Source organism: Oryctolagus cuniculus, chromosome 4, assembly GCF_964237555.1.
Source record: "Oryctolagus cuniculus chromosome 4, mOryCun1.1, whole genome shotgun sequence".
Taxonomy (NCBI): Eukaryota; Metazoa; Chordata; class Mammalia; order Lagomorpha; family Leporidae; genus Oryctolagus; species Oryctolagus cuniculus.
The window spans coordinates 77,483,737-77,509,575 of NC_091435.1; the positions used below are offsets into that span (position 1 = coordinate 77,483,737).

General features: G+C 35.2%; 1 protein-coding gene across 14 annotated transcripts in view; it reads left to right on the forward strand.

Moving 5' to 3' along the window:
• STXBP5L (syntaxin binding protein 5L) overlaps positions 1–25,839 on the forward strand; it is a 426,109-nt gene that overhangs the window by 156,317 nt on the left and 243,953 nt on the right. For all 14 annotated transcript variants that reach the window (XM_051859274.2, XM_051859272.2, XM_051859275.2 and 11 more), the window contains 2 exons: positions 6,009–6,092; positions 8,994–9,117. In XM_051859274.2, the coding sequence (XP_051715234.1) occupies positions 6,009–6,092; positions 8,994–9,117 (208 nt within the window). The remainder of the gene's footprint in view (positions 1–6,008; positions 6,093–8,993; positions 9,118–25,839) is intronic.

The window sequence follows — 25,839 nt, forward strand, 5'->3', positions numbered from 1 at the left end:
GACCCTGATGGAATTGCTGTCTCCTGGTTTCTATCTGGCTCAGCTCATGACATTGTGGCTATTTATGGAATGAACCAGCAAATGGAAGAGCTCATGTTCTCTCTCTCTCTCCTTCTCTCTCTATAACTCTTCCTTTCAAATAACTAAGTCATAAAAGAATAAAAGATAATGGAGAAATTATGAGATTATAAAAAGTCAACATAATTTGGTATAAAGTTAACAAAAATCAGTATGTGGAAAATTTTCAAAGCCATTGTAATCCATAAGTCGTACTTTGGAAATTTATATGCATTAAATAAAAGTTTTTAAAAAAAAAACTCTCAAAAAAAAAAACAATAGATAGAATTAAAAAGGAAACAATGATCCAACATGGGAAGCAGGCCACACAGCACTCATGGAATAACAAATGCCCTAAACAGCACTCTGACCTAAGAATCAGCCTTTAAGGGATTCAGATCTGGCTGAAAAGCCCTTGAGAGAATTTCAGGCATGGAAAGCCAAGACACTGTGGAAACAGATGATCTACATGAAGGATCTCTGTGAGTAAGAGTCCAGTGGAAAGAAGGGGCCATAGGAAGAATGTACTTTTATCTGAAGGGAGGAGAGAACTTTCACTTTGATCTTGGCCCTGTCTAAATACTAATGGAGACTGTGAACTCAAAGGGCTTCCATAGCTTTGGTAGCTCATGACAAGAAACTTGGGTGATCACTGATGTCATAAATAAGAGTGTCAATTGTTAAATCAACAACAGGAATCACTGTGCACTTCCTCCCCATGTAGGACCTCTCTCCTTAATGAGTTGTACTAGGAGAATAAACGGTAAAACTTGTCTTCAAACAGAAAAAAAAAAAAAAGTTCCTGAAATATGCAAAAAATAATACTCAAATACATTCAGTCAATGAAAAGCATGTTTTATACTTGGATGTCTCATTTTATCTTTTACTGTCTGAAGTTTACTCTTTTTATATTGACTTCTTCCGGTCAAATATTACTGTTCAACAATTTTAAGATTTTCTTTTTATATGTACTTGTAAAACAAAATGTCCCTATTAAGATGCAACTAAGTCCCAACAATTTTGATATGAGGCATTTTTTGTTCAGTTCTACTTCATTGTAATTTCTTCTTTGTCCTTTATTAAAAAAGTGCTTAATATTTTGTTTCCAAAATATTATTGTATCAGGTCGGCACCGCGGCTCACTAGGGTAATCTACTCTGCCTGCGGTGCCAGCACCCCAGGTTCTAGTCCCGGTTGGGGCACCAGATTCCATCACGGTTGCTCCTCTTCCAGTCCAGCACTCTTCTGTGGCCCGGAAGTGCAGTGGAGGATGGCCCAAGTCCTTGGGCCCTGCACCCACATGGGAGACCAGAAGGAAGCTCCTGGCTTCGGATCAGCGCAACACGCCAGCTGCAACATGCTGGCTGTACCAGCCACTTGGGGGGTGAACCAACGGAAAAAGGAAAACCTTTGTCTCTGTCTCTCTCTCTCACTGTCTAACTCTGCCTGTCAAAAAATAAAAAAATTAAAAAAATTAAAATTTAAAAAATATTGTATCCAAAAATTTTTTTAGTTTCTGAAATATTTTTGTCAATAATTTCTCATTTTATTTCACTGTGGTTAGAATGTGGTATCATTTTGATTCTGGTATTTAATAATTAGCTTAATGCTTATCAAGTAACTTTTTTCTTCAGATACAGTTCCAGGTTCTGTTGAAATAATAGTAAACAAGTCATCCTTCTTTACCTTTGTGCTACTCACATTCTGTTGTGAGAGACATTTCTTTTAAATTATGTATATGTATGCATAATTTGTGGCCTGGGAAATGTCCATTGTTTGGTGAGATCAGATGTGATTTTTTGTTTTTGTCTTGATCCTTCCTGGTCACAGAATGTCTTTGGTATCTCCTGAATATCAGAAGCTGATTTATCTTTTGTAATTGTTTAAGTAGTCTCATGTTATATTTCCTAAAGTACAATCTTATTTATTGCAAAAATTTATGTTGTTTTGATGCAATATTTTATATTTTGTGATTTACTGGAGCTATTGCTAGTGATTTCTAAACAGAGCAACATTATGTTTCAAATACTTTGAAAAAATATAATAGTTTTTTAGAATGTGATTTGATTGCATCATTAGTCTCAAATGTGGAGACAGCATATTATTCATCTTATTACTTAGGTGATAGTTTCCAAACTTTTTAGACTAACAAATCTTTTCCATAGTTTCATATACTCAGTAGATCGGTGACAACTGACTGAACACCAAAAAGGAAACCTCCTGAAGTGAAACGGACACTATGGGAAATGGTGACTTGATCAGCATAGCCCTGACTGTTAATGAACAACTTAATACATTATCCCTCTTAGTAGTTTTTTTGTCTGTTCTACTTAATATGACTGGTTTAATTCTGTAATTAATACACAGTTATTCTTAAGTGTTAAAAATTAACTGAAATGTGATCCCTGTTAAACATAAGAGTGGGAATAAGAGAGGGAAGAGATGTATAATTTGGGACATGCTCAAGCTGACTTGCCCCAAATGGTAGAGTTAGAAACATACCAGGGGATTCCAATTCAATCCCATCAAGGTGGCATGTACCAATGCCTTCTCACTAGTCCAAGTGATCAATTTCAGTTCACAATTGATCATAATGAAAGGACTAAGAGTCAAAGGGAGCACATAAACAAGTCTAGTACCTGCTAACACTAACCAATGGAATAAATAAAGGGGAGAGTGATCCAACATGGGAAGCGAGATACTCAGCAGACTCATAGAATGGCAGATGTCCTAAATAGCACTCTGGCCTCAGAATCAGCCCTAAAGGCATTCAGAGCTGGCTGAAAAGCCCATGAGAGTATTTCAGGCATGGAAAGCCAAGACACTCTGGCAAAAGATCTCTGCGAGTGAGATCCCAGTGGAAAGAACAGGTCTTCAAAGAAGGAGGTACCTTTCTCTGAAGGGAGGAGAGAACCTCCACTTTGACTATGAGCTTGTCTAAACAAGATAAGAATCCGAGAACTCAGAGGGCTTCCATAGCCTTGGAAACTCATGACCGGAGCATAGGGAGACTACTGATGCCATAGACAGGAGTGTCAATTGGTAAAGTCAACAACAGGAGTCACTGTGCACTTACTCCTCATGTAGGATCTCTGTCCTTAATGTGCTGTGTATTGAGATTTAATGCTATAACGAGTACTCAAACAATATATTTCACTTTGCTTTTTTATGGGGGTCAAACTGTTGAAATCTTTACCTAATGTATACTAAACTGATCCTCTGTAAAAAAAAAAAAAAAAGAAAGAAATTGGCAACTCCCAACTTGACTCTCACTGGGATTAAACATGACAATAGGTCTGATCTGATTTCATCATCATTTAAAAAAAATCATCTATTATTTTTCACTTTTGGTTTTTGTGTGAGCAAACTGTTGAAATCCTTACTTAATGTATACTAAGCTGATCTTCTGTATATTAAGATAATCGAAAATGAATCTTGATGTGAATGGAAGGGGAGAGGGAGTGGGAAAGGGGAGGGTAGTGGGTGGGAGGGACGGTATGTGGGGGAAGCCATTGTAATCCATAAATCGTACTTTGGAAATTTATATTCATTAAATAAAAGTTAAAAAAAAAATTAAATGAAAAAAAAATTGATTTTCTCAGGTATGTAAAAAGAATTGATTTGAAGTTGAAACATATCAATATATGACTTTATATATGTTTTATGTGAAGAAATCTTATTTATATATTTAATTTTGACTTTTATTTAGCAAATAAATTAGTATGTCAAGCTCAATTATTAAATCATTTTCAAAACTTGTGTATAGTTTAATAATGAAACACTTAAGAATACAATATAGCTTCAAAAATAACTACATATTGCTTTAATGACCTGATATTTAATGTTTTGTTGTTCTCAAATGGTCTATTTTCAAAAAAGAATATATATTTATAAATTATCTGGTTTATTGATTTACTGATCATTATGTTAAGTGTTAATCATTCAAACATAGTGATTAGTAGAAGCTGAGAAAGGTGGGGGATTAGAGGGAATTTGAATGAGCACCAAAATACAGTCAGGTGAAGGTAATAGATTCTGGTATACACAAAACTTTAGGTTAACTCTAAACCACAAGATGGAAACAGGTTAATTTCTGTCCATTACTGTTTTATGTTGTGTATCTGTTGACATATTGCACTATACTCCACAAAATGTACAGGTATTTCATGTTAATCCAAAAATTTCTTAATTAAATTAATTAAAAAACTAGCCATTTTAATGATGTGATTCTCTAAAAGAGCTTTTAACTTCTGTGGATGTAAAAGCCATCAGTTTAAAATATTGTCATCAAAGATACAACATGATTTGATATAAAGAAATTTGAAGCAAAAATCTGTCCATTTTTCAAAATCATTGGCCTCACTGGTATATTCAGAGTTTATTAAACATTCCACATTTTATTTCATTATAATTTCTACTCTGTTTTTCTTATTCTCTCTCTCTCTCTCTCTTTCTTTCTCTCTTTCTCTCTCTCTCTTTGTATTTACATGCTTACCTAATTCTTCTTTGGAATGAGTTGAAATTCTTGATACATTTTTATTTGAAAGTTTATGTGCCATTTTTAAGATGTGAGAAACTGGGGCTGGTGTTGTGGCATAACAAGTAAAGATGATACCTGCAATGCTGGCCTCTCACATGGGCACTGGTTCATATCCTGGCTGTTCCATTTCTGATCCAATTCCTACTAATGCGCTTGGGTAAAGCAGTGGAAGATGGCTCAAGTATTTGGGAGACTTGAGAGACCTGGATTAATCTCCTGTCTTTGACCTGGCCCACCCCTGGCCATTGTGGCTACCTAGGGAGTGTACCAGTAGATGGAAGATCTCTCTCTCTCCTTCTTTCTCTGTAACTCTGACTTTCAAATAAATGAATAAATTTTTTTTTTTTTTTTGACAGGCAGAGTGGACAGTGTGAGAGAGAGACAGAGAGAAAGGTCTTCCTTTTTGCCGTTGGTTCACCCTCCAATGGCCGCCGCTGCAGCCGGCGCACCGCGCTGATCCGATGGCAGGAGCCAGGATCCAGGTGCTTTTCCTGGTCTCCCATGGGGTGCAGGGCCCAAGCACCTGGGCCATCCTCCACTGTACTCCCTGGCCATAGCAGAGAGCTGGCCTGGAAGAGGGTCAACTGGGACAGAATTCGGCGCCCTGACCGGGACTAGAACCCGGTGTGCCGGCGCCGCAAGGCGGAGGATTAGCCTATTGAGCCACGGCGCCGGCTGAAATAAATGAATAAATCTTTTTTAAAAGTGTGATAAACCGACATTTAAGTTCTAAAATAATATTATAAATAAGATTTATTGTATGGTATGATTTTACTTTATTGTATTAACATTAAACTACTTATTGATTTATTTGAGAGGTAGCATTAAAGACAGAGGGAGAGACAGAACAGTCCTTTCATCCTCTGGTTCACGCTCCAAATGGCCGCAATGGCTGGAGCTGGTTTAATCCAAATCCAGGAGCCAGGAGCTTCTTGCAGGTCTCCCACATGGGTGGAGGGACCCAAGCACTTGCGCCATCTTCTACTGCTTTCCCAGGCTATGGCAGGGAGCTGGATTGTGAGTGGAGCAGCCAGGACATAAACTGGCTCTGCAGGTAGAGGCTTAGCCTACTATGCCACAGCACTGGCCCCAACATTAAACTTTATTTGAAGCAAGTTAAAATGCGCGCCTGTAGTCTCAGCTACTCGGGAGGCTGAGGCCGGAGGATCGCTTGAGTCCAGGAGTTCTGGGCTGTCATGCGCTATGCCAATCGGGTGTTGCACTAAGTTTGGCATCAATATGGTGACCTCCCAGGAGCGGGGGACCACCAGCTTGCCTAAGGAGTGGTGAACCGGCCCAGGTCGGAAATGGAGCAGGTCAAAACTCCCGTGCTGATCAATGTAATAGTTTTGTAATAATAATTACAAAATAATAATAATAATGTAATAAAAATGTTCATAATGTTTTACAGCTCCTAATAGGATATGAAAATGGTACAGTAGTCTTCTGGGATTTGAAATCTAAAAGAGCAGACTTGAGAGTTTATTATGATGAGGTAAGTGATTTCTACCAAAAGACTTGAGAAGATTGCTGACTTAGGGCCTGTTCCTACTTCTAAACTTTGTGCTGTACCAGTATTTTATCATTAGGACATTGCCTAGTTCTGACCAAGTGTTAAAACTTGCTTTTGACATTTGCATATTTCAACTTCGGGTTATTCTCCGAAATGTGAATTCTACCTTTACTGCCTATTTTTGGCTTTTTGTAAATACATTATATACTTGAGTGCCTGTCACCTATATTGTATCTCCACTTTAGTGTCAACTCCTTTTCTTTCCTCTAGACCCCATGCTGTGTCTTGCCTCATTGTCTTTAAGTTCTCTAAAGAAAATATTTACATCTTCCTTAGAAAATTCAAATTCCATGGCAAAAAATTAAGTCATTTTTAAATTCATTATTTCCTAATACTTACCTTCAAAGAATAAGATTTTTGTAAATAGTAGTTCTTAATAAATTAAAATAAAATCTTGAAGTATATTTTATAGTACCTAATTGAGGCTTGATTAGATTTTCCTTTTTTAAGGATATATTTAATTATTTAGTTATTTGAAAGGCAGAGAGGGAGGGAGAGAGAGAAATCTTCCTTCCACTGATTCACTCCTCAAATGGCTACAATAGCAAGGTGTGGACCTGCCTGAAATCAGGAGCCCAGAACTCTATCTGGGTCTCCCATGTGAGTGTCAGAGGCTCAAGTATGTGGGACATCATCTGCTGCTTTTCCAGACACATTAGCAGGGAGCTGGATAGGAATCAAAGCAGCTGAGACTCAAATTGGTGCTCTGATATGGGTTGCTGGCTTTGTAACCAGTGGCTTAATCTACTGTACCACAAACAAGCTCCTAGATTAGATTTTCATTTAGGGGCAGCAACAAACTTCTATTTAGCCTCCTATTTGACATTTTGTTTTTTCAGAGATTGATTACAGACCATTGTTTCCCCCTTCAGAGGAAGCTAATACAAAGATAGTGAAGGTGGGGCAAAAGATAAACAGGGAAAATATCCCTTGTAGCCCTGGAAATAAAGATGATCATCTATGCTCCTAAGTTTATTTGAAAAGTGAGGCCGGCACCTCAGCTCACTAGGCTAATCCTCTGCCTGCAGCGCCAGCAGCCCGGGTTCTAGTCCCATTTGGGGCACCGGATTCTGTCACGTTTGCTCCTCTTCCAGTCCAGCTCTCTGCTGTGGTCCAGGAAGGCAGTGGAGGATGGGCCAGGTCCTTGGGCCTTGCACCTATATGGGAGACCAGGAGGAAACACCTGGCTCCTGGCTTCGGATTGGCACAGCACGCTGGCTGTAGCAGTCATATGGGGGGTGAACCAATGGAAAAAAGGAAGACCTTCCTCTCTGTCTGTCTCTCTCTCTGTCTAACTCTGCCTGTCCAAAAAAAAAAAAAAAAAAAAAAGTGATGGGAGTGGGGGGGAGAGGTAGAAAGAAAATGGTCAAAAATCTCTGTATAGTCACATTTACTCTTTTTTTTTTTTTTTTTAATATTTTACCTGAAAGGCAAAGCTACAGAGAGGCAGAGAGAGAGAGTGAGAGAGAGAGAGAGAGAGGTGTCTTTGATCTGCTGGTTCACTCCCTAGATAGCCATAATGGCCAGAGCTGAGACTGTCTGAAGCCAGGAGCCAGGAGCCTCCTGCACATCTCCCATGCAGGTGCAGGGGCCCAAGCATCTGGACCATCCTCCATTGCCCTCTCAAGCCACAGCAGAGAACTGGATCAGAAGTGGAGTAGCCGAGACTCGAACCGGTGCCCACGTGGGATGCTGGCACTGCAGGCAGTGGCTTTACCCTCTATGCCACAGCACAGGCCCCCACATTTACTCTTGTGTGGGAAGAGTGTCAAATCATTTAAGGCAGCACCATAATAAACAGAAAAGGAAAAACACATTTCTTTTAGAACACTGTTTTTTGATCATTGTAGGAATAAAAATGTCACCAAATGAACATGTAGCCACCGTAGGATGATTTTTTTCTAATCTCTTTATGAGAGTTAAAGTACTAAAATATGGTTCTTAAAAGTGTGTGTATATACATATGTGTCCTCATTTATTTTTAAGTTACAAATTAATTTCTTATTGGTTGTCTCAAACTAAGTTCTTATGCTGTATATAAGATAACTGGTGTTTGGTCATGATTGGTAAAAATCTGGCAATTAATGTTATATGATATAAATATATATATATATATGTATTTTTCTGTATGACCCCTTTCCAAGGTATTTTGAATCATTAGGAAAGAAATTCTTAGGGAGCTAAGCTAGGATTTTCCTTTTGGTAAACACACAAAATATCCCCTAATAGAAAATAGATAGATAGATAGATAGATAGAGTATCCGCTAATTGAAGAGATAAATAAGTTGTACAATATTCACAAAGTAGAGCACTACAGGCAATGAAAATGAGCAAATGGAAAGGACATATAATAGCATGGATGCATGCAGAAGCACGACACTGAGACAGGCACACAAAAGAGTTTATGCTGTATTATTCCATTGGTAACAAGCTTAATCCTCACAGAAGTAATATGTGTTTGAAATCTTGACAGTGGTTACCCTAGGGAGCAAGTGGTGACTTGAAGGAGACACAGGGCACCCTTTCCTGCTCACTTCTACTGAATTGTAATCGTCTCCAGATGGTTTTATGGAGAGAACTAGAAAATGAATTTGTCAAAGAGAATAGATTTCATGAATATATACTGATTTTCCAAGTCAGATTTAGTAGTTTTTTAACCTTTTATAAGCTTGGTTGAAGTCAAATACATTCTGATCTGGGTCAGAAAAATCATGTTTTTTGAGTGTTCATATAATAATTTTATGTCCATATTTTATAGGAATATATGCTGATGTAATCTGGCTACTCCCCCCACACATTTGTTTTTAATTGTTATCTTATTAGGCTATTCATTCAATTGATTGGCATCATGAGGGCAAACAGTTCATGTGCAGCCATTCAGATGGTAGCTTGACCTTATGGAACCTGAAAAGCCCAAGTCGCCCCTTCCAGACTACAATTCCACATGGTAAGATGTATGCTTTCAAAAGAAATCAACACTGGAGACATGGTGACTTCAAGTAGGAGAGATGTTTTGGTAGAAAAAAGATAATAGGAGATGGCTTCTAGTCATAAATACCTCTTTGTACCTTCTAAAGCTCTTTGCATTATGCCTCAAACTTTCTTACTTCCCTTCTTCCTACCAGCTCACTTCTGTACTTTGAAAGTCATGCTCTGTAGAGACTGTTTCAACCAAATATTGCATAATGAATGGCTGACATATGGCAGCAGAGGAGATAATGTAAGAAATTTGGCCAATTTTACAGGGTTGAGGTGCAAAAAATAAAATGGCACTGTATTTCTGACACTCAAACCTAATTCCTAAATTACCTTATAGTCTATAGTTTTCTAGATTCTTCCCTTTATTTCAGTTTCTGCCATTTAATTAAGGTTTTATTGGTATGTTTTATTCATCTTAATACTTCCACATTGAAAATACAATTTTAATCCCAAATAAAGATTTTATGTTGGGTTTGTGTACTAACTAGAAAGAATAAAAGTTCATATGTGTATGTATGTGTGTGTGTGTGTGTGTGTGTGTATATATATATATATATATCTGTAACTTAGATGATCAAAGCATTTCACATAGTATTGGTAATGATCTGAGTTGCATGTTTTTCTCACACAATTGGTTGTTTTTGAAAATAGAATGGTTAAAACCTGGTAGTTAATCAAATACATTTTACTTTCTGAAAATGTGTTATAGAGTCATATTTAGAAAATATTGTTCTATTATAATGGGTGATCCATAAATCACAACATTTCTTAGAATTATTTCATGTTCTATTGGTTGGCGCTTTTTTTTTGTACCATTGTCATATACTCCATCTGCAATTGATTAAATTATTGCAGATTTAACTTTGCTGCTTAACATAGGAGATGATTTTACATTTAAGTACTTACTTGGAGATTCCATAATGAAAAGCTTACATGCCACTCAAAATTAACTATTTGCTTACATGGTATATTCCCTGCACTCCCCTAAATGCCTTTTATATGTAAAGATGCAATATGGTTTATTTATATATTTTCTATTTACACTCTTTTATTATCAAAAATAAATTTATATTAGTTTTTTTGGCTTCAGTAGATATTTGAATATCCATATTTGTTTACCAATTTGAGTTCTTTTCTATAACTGTGTTTTCCTATTGAAAGAGATAAAGTTTTCACAGGTTGTTGAAAACATAGGCATCAATGCTATAAATCAAATTAAACCGCTGCTTCATCATGGCAGGGTTAATCAAATATCATTATCATAAATATATTCTTTGAGTTAATTTTGTTCACTTTTGTTTTAGCCATTTTCTTTTTTTTTAACTTTTATTTAATGAATATAAATTTCCAAAGTACGGCTTATGGATTAAAATGGCTTCCCCCCCATGTCGTCTCTCCCACCCGCATCCCTCCCCTTTCCCACTCCCTCTCCCCTTCCATTCACATGAGGATTCATTTTCGATTCTCTTTATATACAGAAGATCAGTTTAGCATACATTAAGTAAAGATTTCAACAGTTTGCTCCCACACAAACATAAAGTGAAAAATAATAGATGATTTTTTAAATGATGATGAAATCAGATCAGACCTATTGTCATGTTTAATCCCAGTGAGAGTCAAGTTGGGAATTGATAATTTCTCTCTCTTTTTTTTTTTTACAGAAGATCAGTTTAGTATACATTAAGTAAAGATTTCAACAGTTTGCACCCCCATAGAAACACAAAGCGAAATATACTGTTTGAGTACTCATTATAGCATTAAGTCTCAATGTACAGCACATTAAGGACAGAGATCCTACATGAGGAGTAAGTGCACAGTGATTCCTGTTGTTGACTTTAGAAATTGACACTCCTGTTTATGGCATCAGTAATATCCCTATGCACCAGTCATGAGTTTCCAAGGCTATAGAAGCCCCTTGAGTTCTCCGACTCTTATCTTGTTTAGACAAGGTCATAGTCAAAGTGGAGGTTCTCTCCTCCCTTCAGAGAAAGGTACCTCCTTCTTTGAAGACCTGTTCTTTCCACTGGGATCTCACTCACAGAGATCTTTCATTTAGGGTTTTTTTTTTTTTTTTTTTGCCAGAGTGTCTTGGCTTTCCATGCCTGAAATACTCTCATGGGCTTTTCAGCCAGATCGGAATGCCTTTAGGGCTGATTCTGAGGCCAGAGTGCTGTTTAGGACATCCACCATTCTATGACTCTGCTGAGTATCTCACTTCCCATGTTGGATCACTCTCCCCTTTATTTATTCTATCAGTTAGTATTAGCAGGTACTAGACTTGTTTATGTGCTTCCTTTGACTCTTAGTCCTTTCATTATGATCAATTGTGAACTGAAATTGATCACTTGGACTGGTGAGATGGCACTGGTACATGCCACCTTGATGGGATTAAATTGGAGTCCCCTGGTATGTTTCTAACTCTACCATTTGAGGCAAGTCAGCTTGAGCATGTCCCAAATTGTACATCTCTTCCTTCTCTTATTCCCACTCTTATGTCATTTTCTTTTCTAAAATAGAACTTTTCTCTAAATATCACTTAAAATGTATTTTAAATGTTTTCACATATAATTTTATTAATGATATATAATTTTCATTAATATTTGGTTTGAGATATTTCCTAATTCTTACTACAATTCTCCTTTGATGCATGAGTTTTGATATGTCTTCAGATTTCTAAATATGCTATTTTTAAAAAAAATGATGGTTGGACACTGTGGCATGATATTCTAATGAGATTTGCTTTATAATTAGGGCATAGTCAGTTATAATGTTCCTAAGGTGCTAGGAAAGAATGTGTATTTCCTGTTACATAAACTTGAAAATGTGTTTTTCATGTTGTATTGTTAAAATCTTTGCTAGTTTTAAATTTGGTTTTTCACTTCTAAGAGAGGTAAGTTAAAAACTTCTGTTATAATAGGTTTTTCCTTGTAATTTTGTTCATTTATCTTTTATAACTATGAAAATCAGGCCTTGTGGTGTTTATAAGATCCTCTTGATTTCATTGATATATGTCTAATGCTATCAGTTGCTGAGGTAGTAGTTTTAAAATTTCCTAACATTTTTTTAAAAATGCCTACTTCTCATCTTAATTATATTTTTGCTTCTTGTATTTCAAGGCTTCATTACAAGGCATCCATTATATCTCCTGCATAGAACATATTGTTGAGTCTTATGTTTTTATCGAGTCTTAAACTGACATGTTTTATCTGTTAATATTAAATGTAATTCTGACAGGGTAGAATTTAGGCTTATCATTTTATTATTTGTTTTATATTGGTCCTTTCATATTGTTTTTGTTATCCTTTTAATATAGGCTGGCATATATTTTTTAAATATTTATTTTAAAGCAGAGTTGTGCAGAGGCGGGGGTAGGGGGGGAGATCTTCCATCCAATGGTTCACTTCTTCAAATGTCTGCAGAAAGAGAGAGTGAGAGATGGAGAGAGATCTTCCATCCAATAGTTTATTCCCCCAAATGGCTGCAACAGCCAGAACTGGTCTGATCTGAAGCCAAAGCCAGGAGCCAGGAGCTTCTTCCTCTGAGTCTCCCATGTAGGTGCTGGGGCCCTAGCACTTGGTCCATATTCCACTGCTTTCCCAAGCCATAGCAGAGAGCTGGATCAGAAGTGGAGCAGCTGGGACTTGAACCAGCGCCCATATGGGATGTCAGCACTGCTGGCAACAGCCTTACCCGCTATGTCATAGTGTCTGCCCCAACTTGCATATATTAATTTCACTCCAGGCTCTTGTCTTCTAACAAGATAAAGCATTCTAAGGGAAGACACATATAAGGTACTTAAAGTGATAAAATTTATGCCAAAGATGAGACATTTGTGAGTTTGGGCTGCCCCAAAAAAGAAATGCTCATCATGTTTGGGCAATGGGTCGGGATATTGCCATAAAGGAGGAGCGGTGTGGGGAGGGAAAGAGAAAGGACATCTGTGCAGCACTTGAACCTTGGTCTGCTGCAAGAGAATGGAGGGTTAGAAGAGAGACAACTCGTGTCTATTTATGAAGTAGGGGGTCCTACAAAGCCTTAAGCCACCTGGGAATTTATATGGTACCTCTGCAAGTACCATGTGGCGCTTAATATCCATATTTTCATGGCATCTTCCCTTAAGTCCTAGATGAAGCAAATGCATCCCAGAAATGAAGGTGTTTGTATTGACAAGTAGGAAGACAGAATTATATATGGGGGTTGTAGCAACTTCCAGCTCACCCAACCTAAATTACTTACTTGCCTATCCCATATCACTTTTAACCTTACTTTTGTCTCTTTGAATATTTCAATTAAAATTCCATTTTAATATAAATTATAGGCATTTGATTTTCACTTTTTTTTACTCTTTTCCCTAGGAGTTATGATATTCTTTCTTAATTCTGTAAAATGGACTAGAGCTAACATTATACACAAACTATATAATGTGGAAATCTTGCAGCCGTAGAGATCTGATTATCTCCCATTGTCCTTTATCCTATACTTATAATATTTTACATCCAAATACATTGTTATAACTTTTTCTGTAGTTACACATTTTCTCTGATTTTTATTCTCATTTTTCCTCAAGATTAGAGAATATTACTTAGTAGTTCTTGTAGTTCAGGTGGAAATGAATTCATATAGCTTCATTTATCAGAAGTATTTTTTTTCTATTCTTAAAAATCATTTTTGTTGTATTTAGTTTTTTGAGATGACTGTATGTATGTGTATGTACAGGTGTGATTTTGTTTTTAAAGTGATGAATACTTTAAAGATGCTACCACCTTGATATAGTTCTATAGTTCCTTGATAAGGAATATAATGGTTTGAGATTTGCTTCTTCTTTATATAATGGTTTTTCTAGTTTTTGTTCAGAAATTGTATCTTTATTTTCAGCAATAACTATTGTCTATACTATTTCTTCCAAGTTCATTAAGAATTCTACTTAAAGAGGTCTACTTAAATTTTTTAATTTATATCTTCCAAAAAAATGGGAAATTTTTCAGCCATTTATTTTTTCAAATATTTTTTTGCTTTGTTGTCTGTATTTCCTCTCTTTCTGGAATATTAGCAAAGTGTTAGAAATTTTGGTATTTCCTCACATGTGTCTGAGCCTCTATCTTTTTTGGTCAATAATTTTTTTTCTGAATTTCAGATTGGGTAAATTGATATGTCATCAGTTTAACTACTTTTTTCTCGGACATTTTCATTTTGTTAGGAAGCTTATAAGTGATTTTTTTTCTTTCAGTTATTTTTTATTCGATACATTTTATATTTTCTGTTTCTCTGCTGGGATTTTTTTCATTCATTATAAGCATTTTCCTTTCCTTTAAGCATTGAACTTAGTTGTAAGTGCTACCTTAACTCTTTAGCTGATAATACATCTTCTTAACCTTAAAGTTGGCCTCTGTATGTTGCTGCTGCTTGTTGTCTAGTGTTTTTATTGTGTGTTACATAATATGAACATTCTGATATGTATATTCTAAAATACAGTTTTGTTACCCACCTCCTCCTTAGCTATATATCTCCTGAATGGGGAAATCGTATAAAGCAGTACCTCATTTTTTTCTAGAAATCAGAATTTTCTGTAATTGAAAATATATAGTTTGAAACTCAGATTGTTAGACAATAATTGACTAAAAGGAAGATGACTACAGATAGTGAAGCTGGATCAGCACTTATTTTATTATTTGCACTTTAATGTCATTCCTCTTGTAGCTGCTTGCTGCTGCAAAAAATGGTATTCTTCACAGGATGTTTTAATGGTTTGAAATATATATTCCTCAATCACAGTTAAACACATACTGGGGACTTACAAAAATTTTTTGGAAAGGGAATTTAAAGTAAATTCTTTTTGATAGAAAGAAATTGATATCCATTCATATGAGGTGTCTTCAAAAAGTTTGAAAAAGTTTATTATGAAGAAATATTTTGTATTTCAAAGTTTTTTGATCCAAAAATAGTTATCTTCTATCTTCACTTCCACATTTGACATACCTTCTTACATACACATCTGTGTTACATGTATTCATACACAATATTGAATAACATCCTCTCAGAATACTTAATAGTGAAAAATTTTTTAAAATCTAGCTCTGCTAAACAAGGGAGAACATGTGGTATTTGTCTTTAAGTGTCTGGCTTATTTCATTCTACATGATACCCTCTAGTTGCAGTCATTTTGAAGCAAATGATAGAATTTCATTATTTTTTATAGTTGAATAATATTCCATATTATAATTGAGTGGCATTTTCTTTACCCATTCATCTGATGATAGACCCCTTGGTTGACTCCATATTTTGACTGTGTGAAAAGTGCTGCTATAAAGATAGTGGAGCTGGTTTCTCATTGATATAATTATTCATATCTTTTGAGTATGTACCCATCAGTGGGAGTGCTAGATAATATGGCAATTTTATTTCTAGCTTTTTAAGAAATATCCATACTATTTTCTACAGTGGCTACATGAATTTACATCCTCACCAGCATTTATTGATGTATTTTAGATAATAGCCATTGTGATTTTGATTTGCATGTCTGTGATGGCTAGTAATACTGAGCATTTTTTCATGTAATTGTATGTATTCAGTTCATTTGCCTTTTTCTTAACTGGACTTTTTTTATTGTAGAGTTTTTTGAGTTGCTGATATATTCTGGATATTAATCCTTTGTCAGATAAATAGCTTGCAGATGTTTTTAGATGTCTCTTCACTTTATAGGTTGTTTCCTTGCTGAAGCTTCTGAGTTTGATATAATTCCATTTATTTAGCTTACTTTTTGTTAGCCGTGCTCTGGGATGACTTATCCAAGAAGTCATCACCTACACCAGTGTCTCAAAGAGTTTTCCCTACATTTTCTTCTAGAAATTTCATAGTCTTAGATGTAGGTTTTTGATCCATCTTGAGTTGATTTTTGTATATGGTGAGAGGTAGGGATCTAATTTCATTCTTCTACATATATGCATCCAATTTTGGCAGTAGCATTTATTGAAGAGATTATTCTTTCTCCAATGTATGTTCTCAGCATTTTTGTCAAAAATAAATTGGCTGTATGTATGTGGATTAATTTCTGGGCTCTCTATTTCTGTTCCACTGATCTTTGTAGTGTATTTATGCCAGTACTATCCTGTTTTACTTACTATGCCTTTGTAGTATGCTTAGAAATTGCATATTATGATGCCTCCAGCTGGATTTTTTTCTTTCAGAACCGCTTTGGCTATTCTGGATCTTTTGTTTTTCCACATGATTTTTATGATTTTTTTTCTAATTCTATGAAGAATTTCCTTAATATTTTAATACTGATTATATTGAATGTGTAGATTACTTTAGGTAGTATGGATATATTAACAATATGAAGTCTCCCAAAGCATGAGCAAATAATATCTCTCCATTTTTTGAGTTCCTGATGATGATTTCTTTTGCTCATAAACAGGGTGTTCACAATTGTCACTCTTACTTAATATTTTCCTGGAAATACTAGCAAATATGATAATGTTTGAAAATGAAATATGGTATTTACTAATTTAGAAAGAGTGGTCAAAATGATAGTGACATTTTAGTAGTACAATTTCACTGCTAAAAATTGGGAACACTGTTATATATAAAAATGCAATTATTTGCACAAACAAACTATAATGGATGAATAGAACCATTTAAAATAGCAGTAACCACATGAAAACCTGAGAATAACCTTAAAGTAATATTTAAGTGTTATTTCTACAGAGAACCATAGAAAAGATGCTTGAATAGATCAAAGGCATATTCTGTGAGTACATAACTTGATTCAATATTATAAAGATATTAACTCCTCATTTGTTATTCGAAAAATTCAGTTGATTCTCAGGGCAAATAATAGGGTATTTTTAAAATTAGATGAACTAATACATAGCAAAAATTAACCTGAATATAGGAACATTATTTAAACAAGGACCAATGATCCATTATAGGTAGTTTTGAAAGATTATATGACATAAACAATTCTTACCAAAAAACGCTAAATATATAGATTTAAATTATTTTTCCTTAATGTCATTCAGCTGGCAAGTACAAAATTAAGGGGTCCCTGGCCTGCGCCGTGGCACAGTGGGTTAATCCTCTGCCTGTGGTGCCAGCATTGCATATGGGCACCAGTTCTACTCCGGTCTGCTCCTCTTCCAATCCAGCTCTCTGCTATGGCCTTGGAAGCAGTGAAAGATGGCCCAAGTCCTTGGGTCCCTGCACCCACATGGGAGACCAGGAAGAAGCACCTGGCTCCTGGCTTCGGATTGGCGCAGCTCCGGCCGTTGCAGCCATCTAGGGAGTGAACCAACGGAAGGAAGACCTTTCTCTCTGTCTCTCCCTCTCACTGTCTGTAACTCTACCTCTCAAATAAATAAATAAATAAATAAAATCTTTTAAAAAAATTAAGGGGTCCCAAATGAGAATGTTAAACTAGAAACTATGAGAGATAAGAAAGTGCTAAAGACAGATTTTTTTTTTCTGAAATTTACTGCTGTACTTTGAAGAAAAACTTCTTTCTTAAAACAAAACAAAACAAAACAAAAAAACAAGATTTATTGAACTTCAGTTTACAACTCCGTAGTTTTAAGGATAAATTCAATGGTTTTTAGTACATTCAGAGTTGTGTAATCAACATAATTTTATTTAATAAAATCTACAACATTTAATTATCACCAAAAGAAATCACATATTCCTTAAAATTTTATTGCCATCTCCAATCCTCCATCCCTAAGCAACCACTAAACTTCTTTCTTGCTGTAACCCCAAAAATGGGTAAAGAATCTGAGTAGATGTTTCTTCAAAGAAGACATAAAAATGTTCAGTACGTATGTGATATGGTGCACAGCATCATTGATTATAGGGGAAATGGAAATCCAGATCACTATTAGAAATAATCTTGCATTCTTGCAGATGACCATTATAAAAAGTCCAGGATAACAAATGTTGGTAAGGGTGTTGAGAAAAGGGAACCTTTGTATACCATTCATGGGAATGTAAATTGTTGGTATCATTATGGAAAACAGTTTGAGGTTACTAAAGATGTTAATACTAGAACTAGCGTATTACATGGCAATACTTCTTCTGGATATATACCCAAAGGAAACAAATTCACTACATCATAAAGATATCTTCACCACTATGTTCATGACAGAATTATTTTCATAATAGCCAAGATATGGAAGCCACCTAAGTGTCCATAGATGGAAGAATGGATAAAGAACCATGGTAAAATTGTTCAGTATTGCTAGCTATCAGGGAAATAAAAAAGCACAATGAAGTATTATCTCTTTGTAGTTAGAATGGTTATTGTTAAAGACAAAAATAACAAGTGGTAGTGAGGTTGTAGATAAAATGAACTCTAGTATACCATTGGAAATAATACAAAAATAGTATAGCTGTTGTGGAAAACAGCATGGAGGTCTCTAGAAAACTAAAAATAGACTATAATATGATCTAGTGATTTAACTCTTGGCTATATATATCCAAGGTAAATGGATATTTATTCTCACATGTTTATTGCATACTATTTATCAGTAGCTCAAAGATAGAAACAACCCAGTTGTGCATCCATTGATGGGTGGATAAAAAAATATACATGTATACAATGGAATACAAATTATGGAAACTGTCATTTGCTACAACATGATGGAATGAGGAGTCATTATGTTAAGTGAAATAAGTAAGCACAGAAAGACAAATATCACATGATCTCATTCATGTGTAGTATAAAATGAGATAATCTCATGGACATTAAAAATATAAGTATATTTACCAGAGGCTAGAGAGAGAGGGAAGGGAGTGATTGGGAAAGGCTGACTGATGTATTATATTACAGATACATAGGAGTAAGAATTTTCAAGGTTCTACTGCACATTAGAGTGAAAATAGATAATTCTAATTTACAGTATGTTTTTCTAGAAAAATTAGAAGATGTTTCATATTACATATTAAATTATTGAAATTATAAATATATTTATCCTTATTGGACATTACACAATGTATATATGCAATGAAACATCATGTAGTACTCCATAACTAGGTATAGTTTTACATCAATTTTTCAAATAATTTTTTAAAAACCCAATGAGATACCACCTCACACTCATTAGATTGACTACTGTCAAAAAAAAAAACAAAAGAAAATCCAGAAATTAACAATTACTAGCAAGATGTAGACAACTGAAAACTGTACAATGTTTATGCAAAGGTAAAATGGTATACTCATTATAGAAAATATCATCATGATTCTTCAAAATATTAAAATAGAATTATCACATACCCAGCAATTATACTTCTTTCCAAAGAAAGGAAATCAATGACTCAAAGAGATATTTGTATATTTTCCAGGAGGAATAAGCTACATTCGAAGACTCCTAGGGCATGCCTGAAATGATAGATAGTGTTGAACCTTTTAAAAAGTATTTTCTCTTATACATGTATAGCTATGAAAGTTTTTTTAGTTTTATCCCATTTATTATATAGAATATCACAATAAATATTCAGTACAGTCTATTTTTTTATAAATTTTAAGCTAAAACATTTTCATTATGAAACATTTAAGCTAGAACATTCAGGGCATAACAGGAAAAATGAGCCCAGAGATTAATTTAATGAAGATTAGTTTTTAGTCACATCTATTGAGTTTTATTTTCTCCCTTATGCTTTTCATTAAATAAATAAAAGATAATCCTTACCAGTATTCCCAGGCATCACTTCTATACCCTTCTCTAGAGTTGGTCATTACTTGAAATTACAGCATATTTTCTCACATAACCAGATTTAGAAATAATGCATGGTAGCATTTGTATATGTATTTACATAATGTGTTTTACATCTTCTATTTTTTGCAGCTTTACTTTATAATTGATAAATTTTATAGAAAATATGCATTAACATGAGAGTACTTCAATAAGTTTTTGGAAGTGGAATTAAAGGATACATTTATTTTGGTGTAATAAGTTTTTGAAATAATGTAATAGCTTTTGTATAATATACATTTTCTGTGAATTTTTGAAGTTGTGCTGTATTATATATCTGTCATATTGGTAAATTATATTTCAAACATATAAAAAAGTTAAGGAATTCACATGCATTTATCATCTAATCAGATTTAACAACACTTCTTGTATTGCCATCTTCTGCTCTATCTATCCACCCATCCATCCATCTACCCATCCATTCATTATCTGTGTATCATCCATCTATCTATTTCTGTATCTTTTTCTCTCTCTCCCTCAGAACATCTCAGCATAGGTCCCTAAAGAATAAAATTATTCTTCTGTATCTCCACAATATCATTTTCATATCCCAGGGGGAAAAAAAACCATAGCTCTGTCATTTCACAAAATATCCATTCTGCTCATTCCTTCCAGTTGTCCCAAAAATATCATCTACCTTTGGATTTATTGGGCAAGGATACAGTCAAGACTCATGCATTATGTTTGGTTATTTCTAAAGTTAATTTTCATTTAAAGGATCCTTTCTGATTTGTTTTTGTTAAATTCAACCTTTTCATGATATCCAGATCTCTTGTCTTGTAGAAAGGTTAATTTTCTATATTTGTTCCAATTTAGCATTTCTAAAATCTTGCCACTTTGTACCCTGTATTTTTTGTTAGCTGGATGTTTGGTCCATATGTTTGATTAAACATAAATTAAATCATATTCAGCATACTGGTGGAATCCAATTTACAGTGCAGCTCATTAGAAGCATATAAGTCCAATTTAACAAGATTGATCACTCAGTAAAAGGGGTGTTTGGGACATTTCTATCCTTTTTACGTTGACTATCATGGTGTCTTTGTTTCCCTTCTGTTTTTTAAAAAGTTATCTAAAAATTTTTAACATAAACAAATTTCGTATGTTTCATATATACAGATTTAGGAACATAGTAATACTTTCCATCCTACCCTCCTTCCTATACATGGTTCCACCCTCTTCCTCCTTCCTCTCTTATTCCCTCTCTCAATTTTTACAGTGGTCTACTTTCAGTTTACTGAATAAACATAAGATTAACCCCTAATGAAGGCTGTCATCTCCATTTGTCTCCAGAATTTTTTCATCTCTCTCTTAACTTATCCTATGACCCAGAGTTCACTGAGGAGCATGTTGTTCAGTCTCCATGTGTTTGCATATGTTCCAGAGATTCTTGAGTTGTTGATTTCTACCTTCATTCCATTGTTGTCAGAGAAGATGCATGGTATGATTTCTTGGTGAAGATCTTTATCTTTTCTGGTCATATATATTAGGTGTTCTGTGTGCCTTGTGTACCCAGACATACCTTCCTTTCTCCAAATTATTGAAGTTATCTGTAATTATTTTACTTAATAGGCCTTATAACCCATTATCTCTTTCTACAACTTCATGAACTCCTAAGACCTATATATCAGGTCACTTGATGTTATCCCATAAATCTCAAAGATTATTTGTAATTTTTCCAGTTTCTTCTCTTTTTAATTTGGGTCTGATTGAGACATTTTCAAAGATTTTCTTCTAGCTTGGTTATTCTTTCTGCTACCTCACCAAGTCTGTTGTTCAGGCTTTCCACTGTATTTTCTAAATTTTTTATTTGACATTGAATTCTTCATTTCTAATATTTCAGTTTGATTTCTTTTCAAAATCTCAATCTAATGGGAAATTTTTTCTTCCATGTCTTGTATCGATTGTTTTGAACTGGTGAATTTGCTTCTAAGTAATCCTGCGATCTTTGTTTTGAGTTCTATTTTAGGCATTTCTTCAATCTCTTCATCTTTGCATTCTAATATTGAAGTGTTGTAATCATTTTGGGGGAGTCATGATGTCTTTCTCATTCTTGTTTCTTGAATTTCTGCATTTATTTTTAGGAATTTAAGGAAATACTTGTTGCTTTTCTCTTCTGATGGTTTTTATCTTTGGAATATTCCTCAGTGGAGTGTCTGCTTTTTCAGTGACTATCCAGAGGCATGTGTTGAGTGTGTTTGGGAAGCTCTGTACAGTTTCCGGAATTGTGCAGGTATCTAGGGTGATACCAAGTTGGACATGCCAGATCTCCTCTGTTGTCAGCATGGAGGATAGTATGATCACCTCTATTTCCATAATCACACCCTTACCTTCTCTCTTCCAAAGTGATCAGTGTGTGACATTAGCCCACAGTGGGTGCATCACTCACCCACGCTGCTGCATGAATCACACAAAGGATCTGTGTAGTCCACGTTGTTTGCACGTCTCTCTCTCTAATAATCCACCCCAGGCAATCAGAGAGCTCTGAGCCTTAGGTGCTAGACACAGTAATTGCCCAGAGACTCAGCTACACTGTGAGCCCTATCATGTAGTCACAGAGTTCCATCTCCTGCTTTCCCGGGTGGATCAGAGGGAGCTGGAACAGAAATGCAGAAGCCAGGGCTTGAATTGGTGCTCATAAGGGATGCTGGTGCCTTAGACAGTGGGTTTACCTACTATGCCACAAAGCTGATTCCAAAAAAGTTTCATTTATAAATTAGAATAAGAGATGTGCAATTTGGGACATACTCAATCGGACTTGCGCCAAATGGTGAAGTTAGAAATGTGCCAGGGGATTCCAATACAATCCCATCAAGGTTGCATGTACCAATGCCATCTCACTAGTCCCAGTGATCAATTTCTGTTCACAGTTGATCACACTGATAGGCTCAAGAGTCAAAGGGATCACACAAACAAGACTAGTGTCTGCTAATACTAACTGATAGAATCAAAAAGGGAGAGAACGATCCAACACGGGAAGCAGAACACAGAGCAGACTCATAGAATGGCAGATGTCCTAAACAGCACTCTGGCCTCAGAATCAGCCCTAAAGGCATGCGGATCTGGCTGAAAAGCCCATGAGAGTATTTTAGGCATGGAAAGCCAAGACACTCTGGAAAAAAAAAAGAGGACCTAAATGAAAGATCTCTGCGAGTGAGATCCCAGTGGAAAGAACAGGTCTTCAAAGAAGGAGGTACCTTTCTCTGAAGGGAGGAGAGAACTTCCACTTTGGCTATGACCCTGTCTGAATAAGATCAAAGTCAGCGAATTCAAAAGGCTTCCATAGCCTTGGCAACTCATGACTAGAGCCTAGGGTGATTACTGATGCCGTAAATAAGAGTGTCAAATTGTTAAGTCAACAACAGGAGTCACTGTGTACTTACTCCTCATGTGGGATCTCTGTCCTTAATGTGTTGTCCAATGTGAAGTAATGCTATAACTAGTACTGAAACAGTATTTTACACTTTATGTTCTATGTGGGTGCAAACTGATGAAATCTTTACTTAATATATACTGAATCGATCTTCTGTATATAAAGATAATTGAAAATGAATCTTGATGTGAATGGAATGGGAGAGGGAACGGGAGATGGGATGGTTGCGGGTGGGAGGGAGGTTATGGGGGGGAGCCATTGTAATCCATGAACTGTGCTTTGGAAATTTATATTTACTAAATAAAAGTTTAAAAAAAAGAAATTAATAAAAAAAATCAGCACTTAAGGCTTTCTGGTCTGGTTGAAAAGCCCATGAGAGCATTTCAAGCATGGAAAGTCAAGACACTGAGGCAAAAAAAAAAAAAAAAAAAAAAAAAAAAAAAAAATTCTACATGAAGGATGTCTGTGAAAGATCCCAAAGGAAAGAAGTGGAAATTTATATTTACTAAATAAAAGTTTAAAAAATTTTAAAAAAATTAAAAAAATAAGACATTAAAAGCAATTAGCTTGGTTTGATTATTAAGTAAAATTAGAGTTTTTTGAACACAAGCACTGTAATACTGTGACAGTTGAGCATTAGTTCACTGAAATAGTTGTACAGTTACTTAATGAGAAGATAGTATATGTAGCCTGAATATTCTGGACAAAGGAAAGATTGATGTTCTAGGTTGGATGGGATGGGATGTGATGGGATTTCATCATGTTACACAGAACAATATACAATTTAAAATTATTAATTGTATATTTTGCATATTATTTAAAGGGTTATTTACATAAAAGTGTATTGTCACACCTACTGTCCTTTACCTTGTTTTCTCATCTAACCCTGGACCTTTGAGATTTATCATCTTTAACATTCCCAAATATGTCTCTGCTTTTCACGATTGCAGAATGTTCTCTTAGAGTATTGTACCACATGCTGTATTGTTACTGGTGGACAGTTATGCTATCTTTTTGGATGTTTATGTTCATGAAAAATTCCTAACAGTATAGTTTTCTTTTATGTGTTTTTGGTCAATTCACATTCTCATTAATTTTATACATTTTTTCTACAAATCTTTATAGGAAGTTTATTAACAAATTTTATTTCTTGCCAGCCTAATAGATGAAAAAATCTTATGTTCATTTACATTTTCCTTTATTTTAACTTTTAAAGACATAATATCATATAGAAGGGGTAAACATTATATGCAGTGGTTAAATTACCACATGGAATGCACACCCCATATCAGAACTGAGTTGCAGCTAGTCTCCTTACAATATAGATTTCTGCTAATGTGCATGCTGGAGGACAACAGACGATGACTGAAGTACTTGAATCCCTGCCACACACAGAGACCTTCATTGATGTCTGGGTTCTTAGCTTGAGCATGGCCGAGCCTTAGCAGTTTGGAGCAATTAGAGAATGAACCAGCAGACAGAGATCTCTCTTTTCCCGTCTCTGTTTCTGTCTCTGCCTATCAAACACAAATGAAAATAAATTGAAAAATTTTAAAGTACATGTATTTATTTATTCACTTTTATTGGGTACAATGCAGTATTTCAACAGATAATTATAAACAGAACAAATCAGATGATCTGCACCCCCATTTTTCCAGCCTTCCTCTATATTTGGAGCTTACCAAATCCTCAGTTCCCATTCTTCATATAGTGTATAATGCTTTATTATGATCTATTGTCCCCCCCCTCATTGTGCAGTGTAACACTGTAACCTGTTACTTCTACTTAAATGTGTATTCATGTTCGTTATCCAGCTTCTCTCTATCCTCTCTCCATGGTAATCTGGTAATTATTCTTGTAACATCAGATCAACATTTTCTTTAACTTAATGTAATTTTTTTAACTTTTATTTAGTAAACATAAATTTTCAAAGTACAGTTTATGGATTACAATGGCTTCCCCCCCATAACTTCCCTCCCACTCGCACCCCTCCCATCTCCCGCTCCCTCTCCCATTCCATTCACATCAAGATTCATTTTCAATTATCTTTATATACAGAAGATCGATTCAGTATATATTAAGTAAAGATTTCATCAGTTTGCACCCGCACAGAAACACAAAGTGTAAAATACTGTTTCAGTACTAGTTATAGCATTGCTTCACATTGGACAGCACATTAAGGACAGAGATCCCACATGAGGAGTAAGTACACAGTGACTCCTGTTGCAGATCAACATTTTTTAAGAATTTCCAAATATGAGTGAGAACATGTGTCTGGCTTGCTTGATTTAGCATAATCTCTAATTCCATCCGTTACGCCACAGATGTCAGGATTTAATCATCTTAAGCTATTTTTAATTCCCTGTATACCTTTCAGTCTTTTTATTTTCCTTTTTAAAAGATTTATCTACTTGAAACTCAGAGTGACAGAGATGGAAAGAAAGATAGAGAAGCTTCCAATTGCTGGTTCACTCCCTGAATTACCACAACAGCTATGCCTGGGGCAGGATGAAGTGAGGAACCAGAAATTCCATCAGATCCTCCCATATGAGTGGCAGGGGCCCATGTTCTTGAGCTGTCT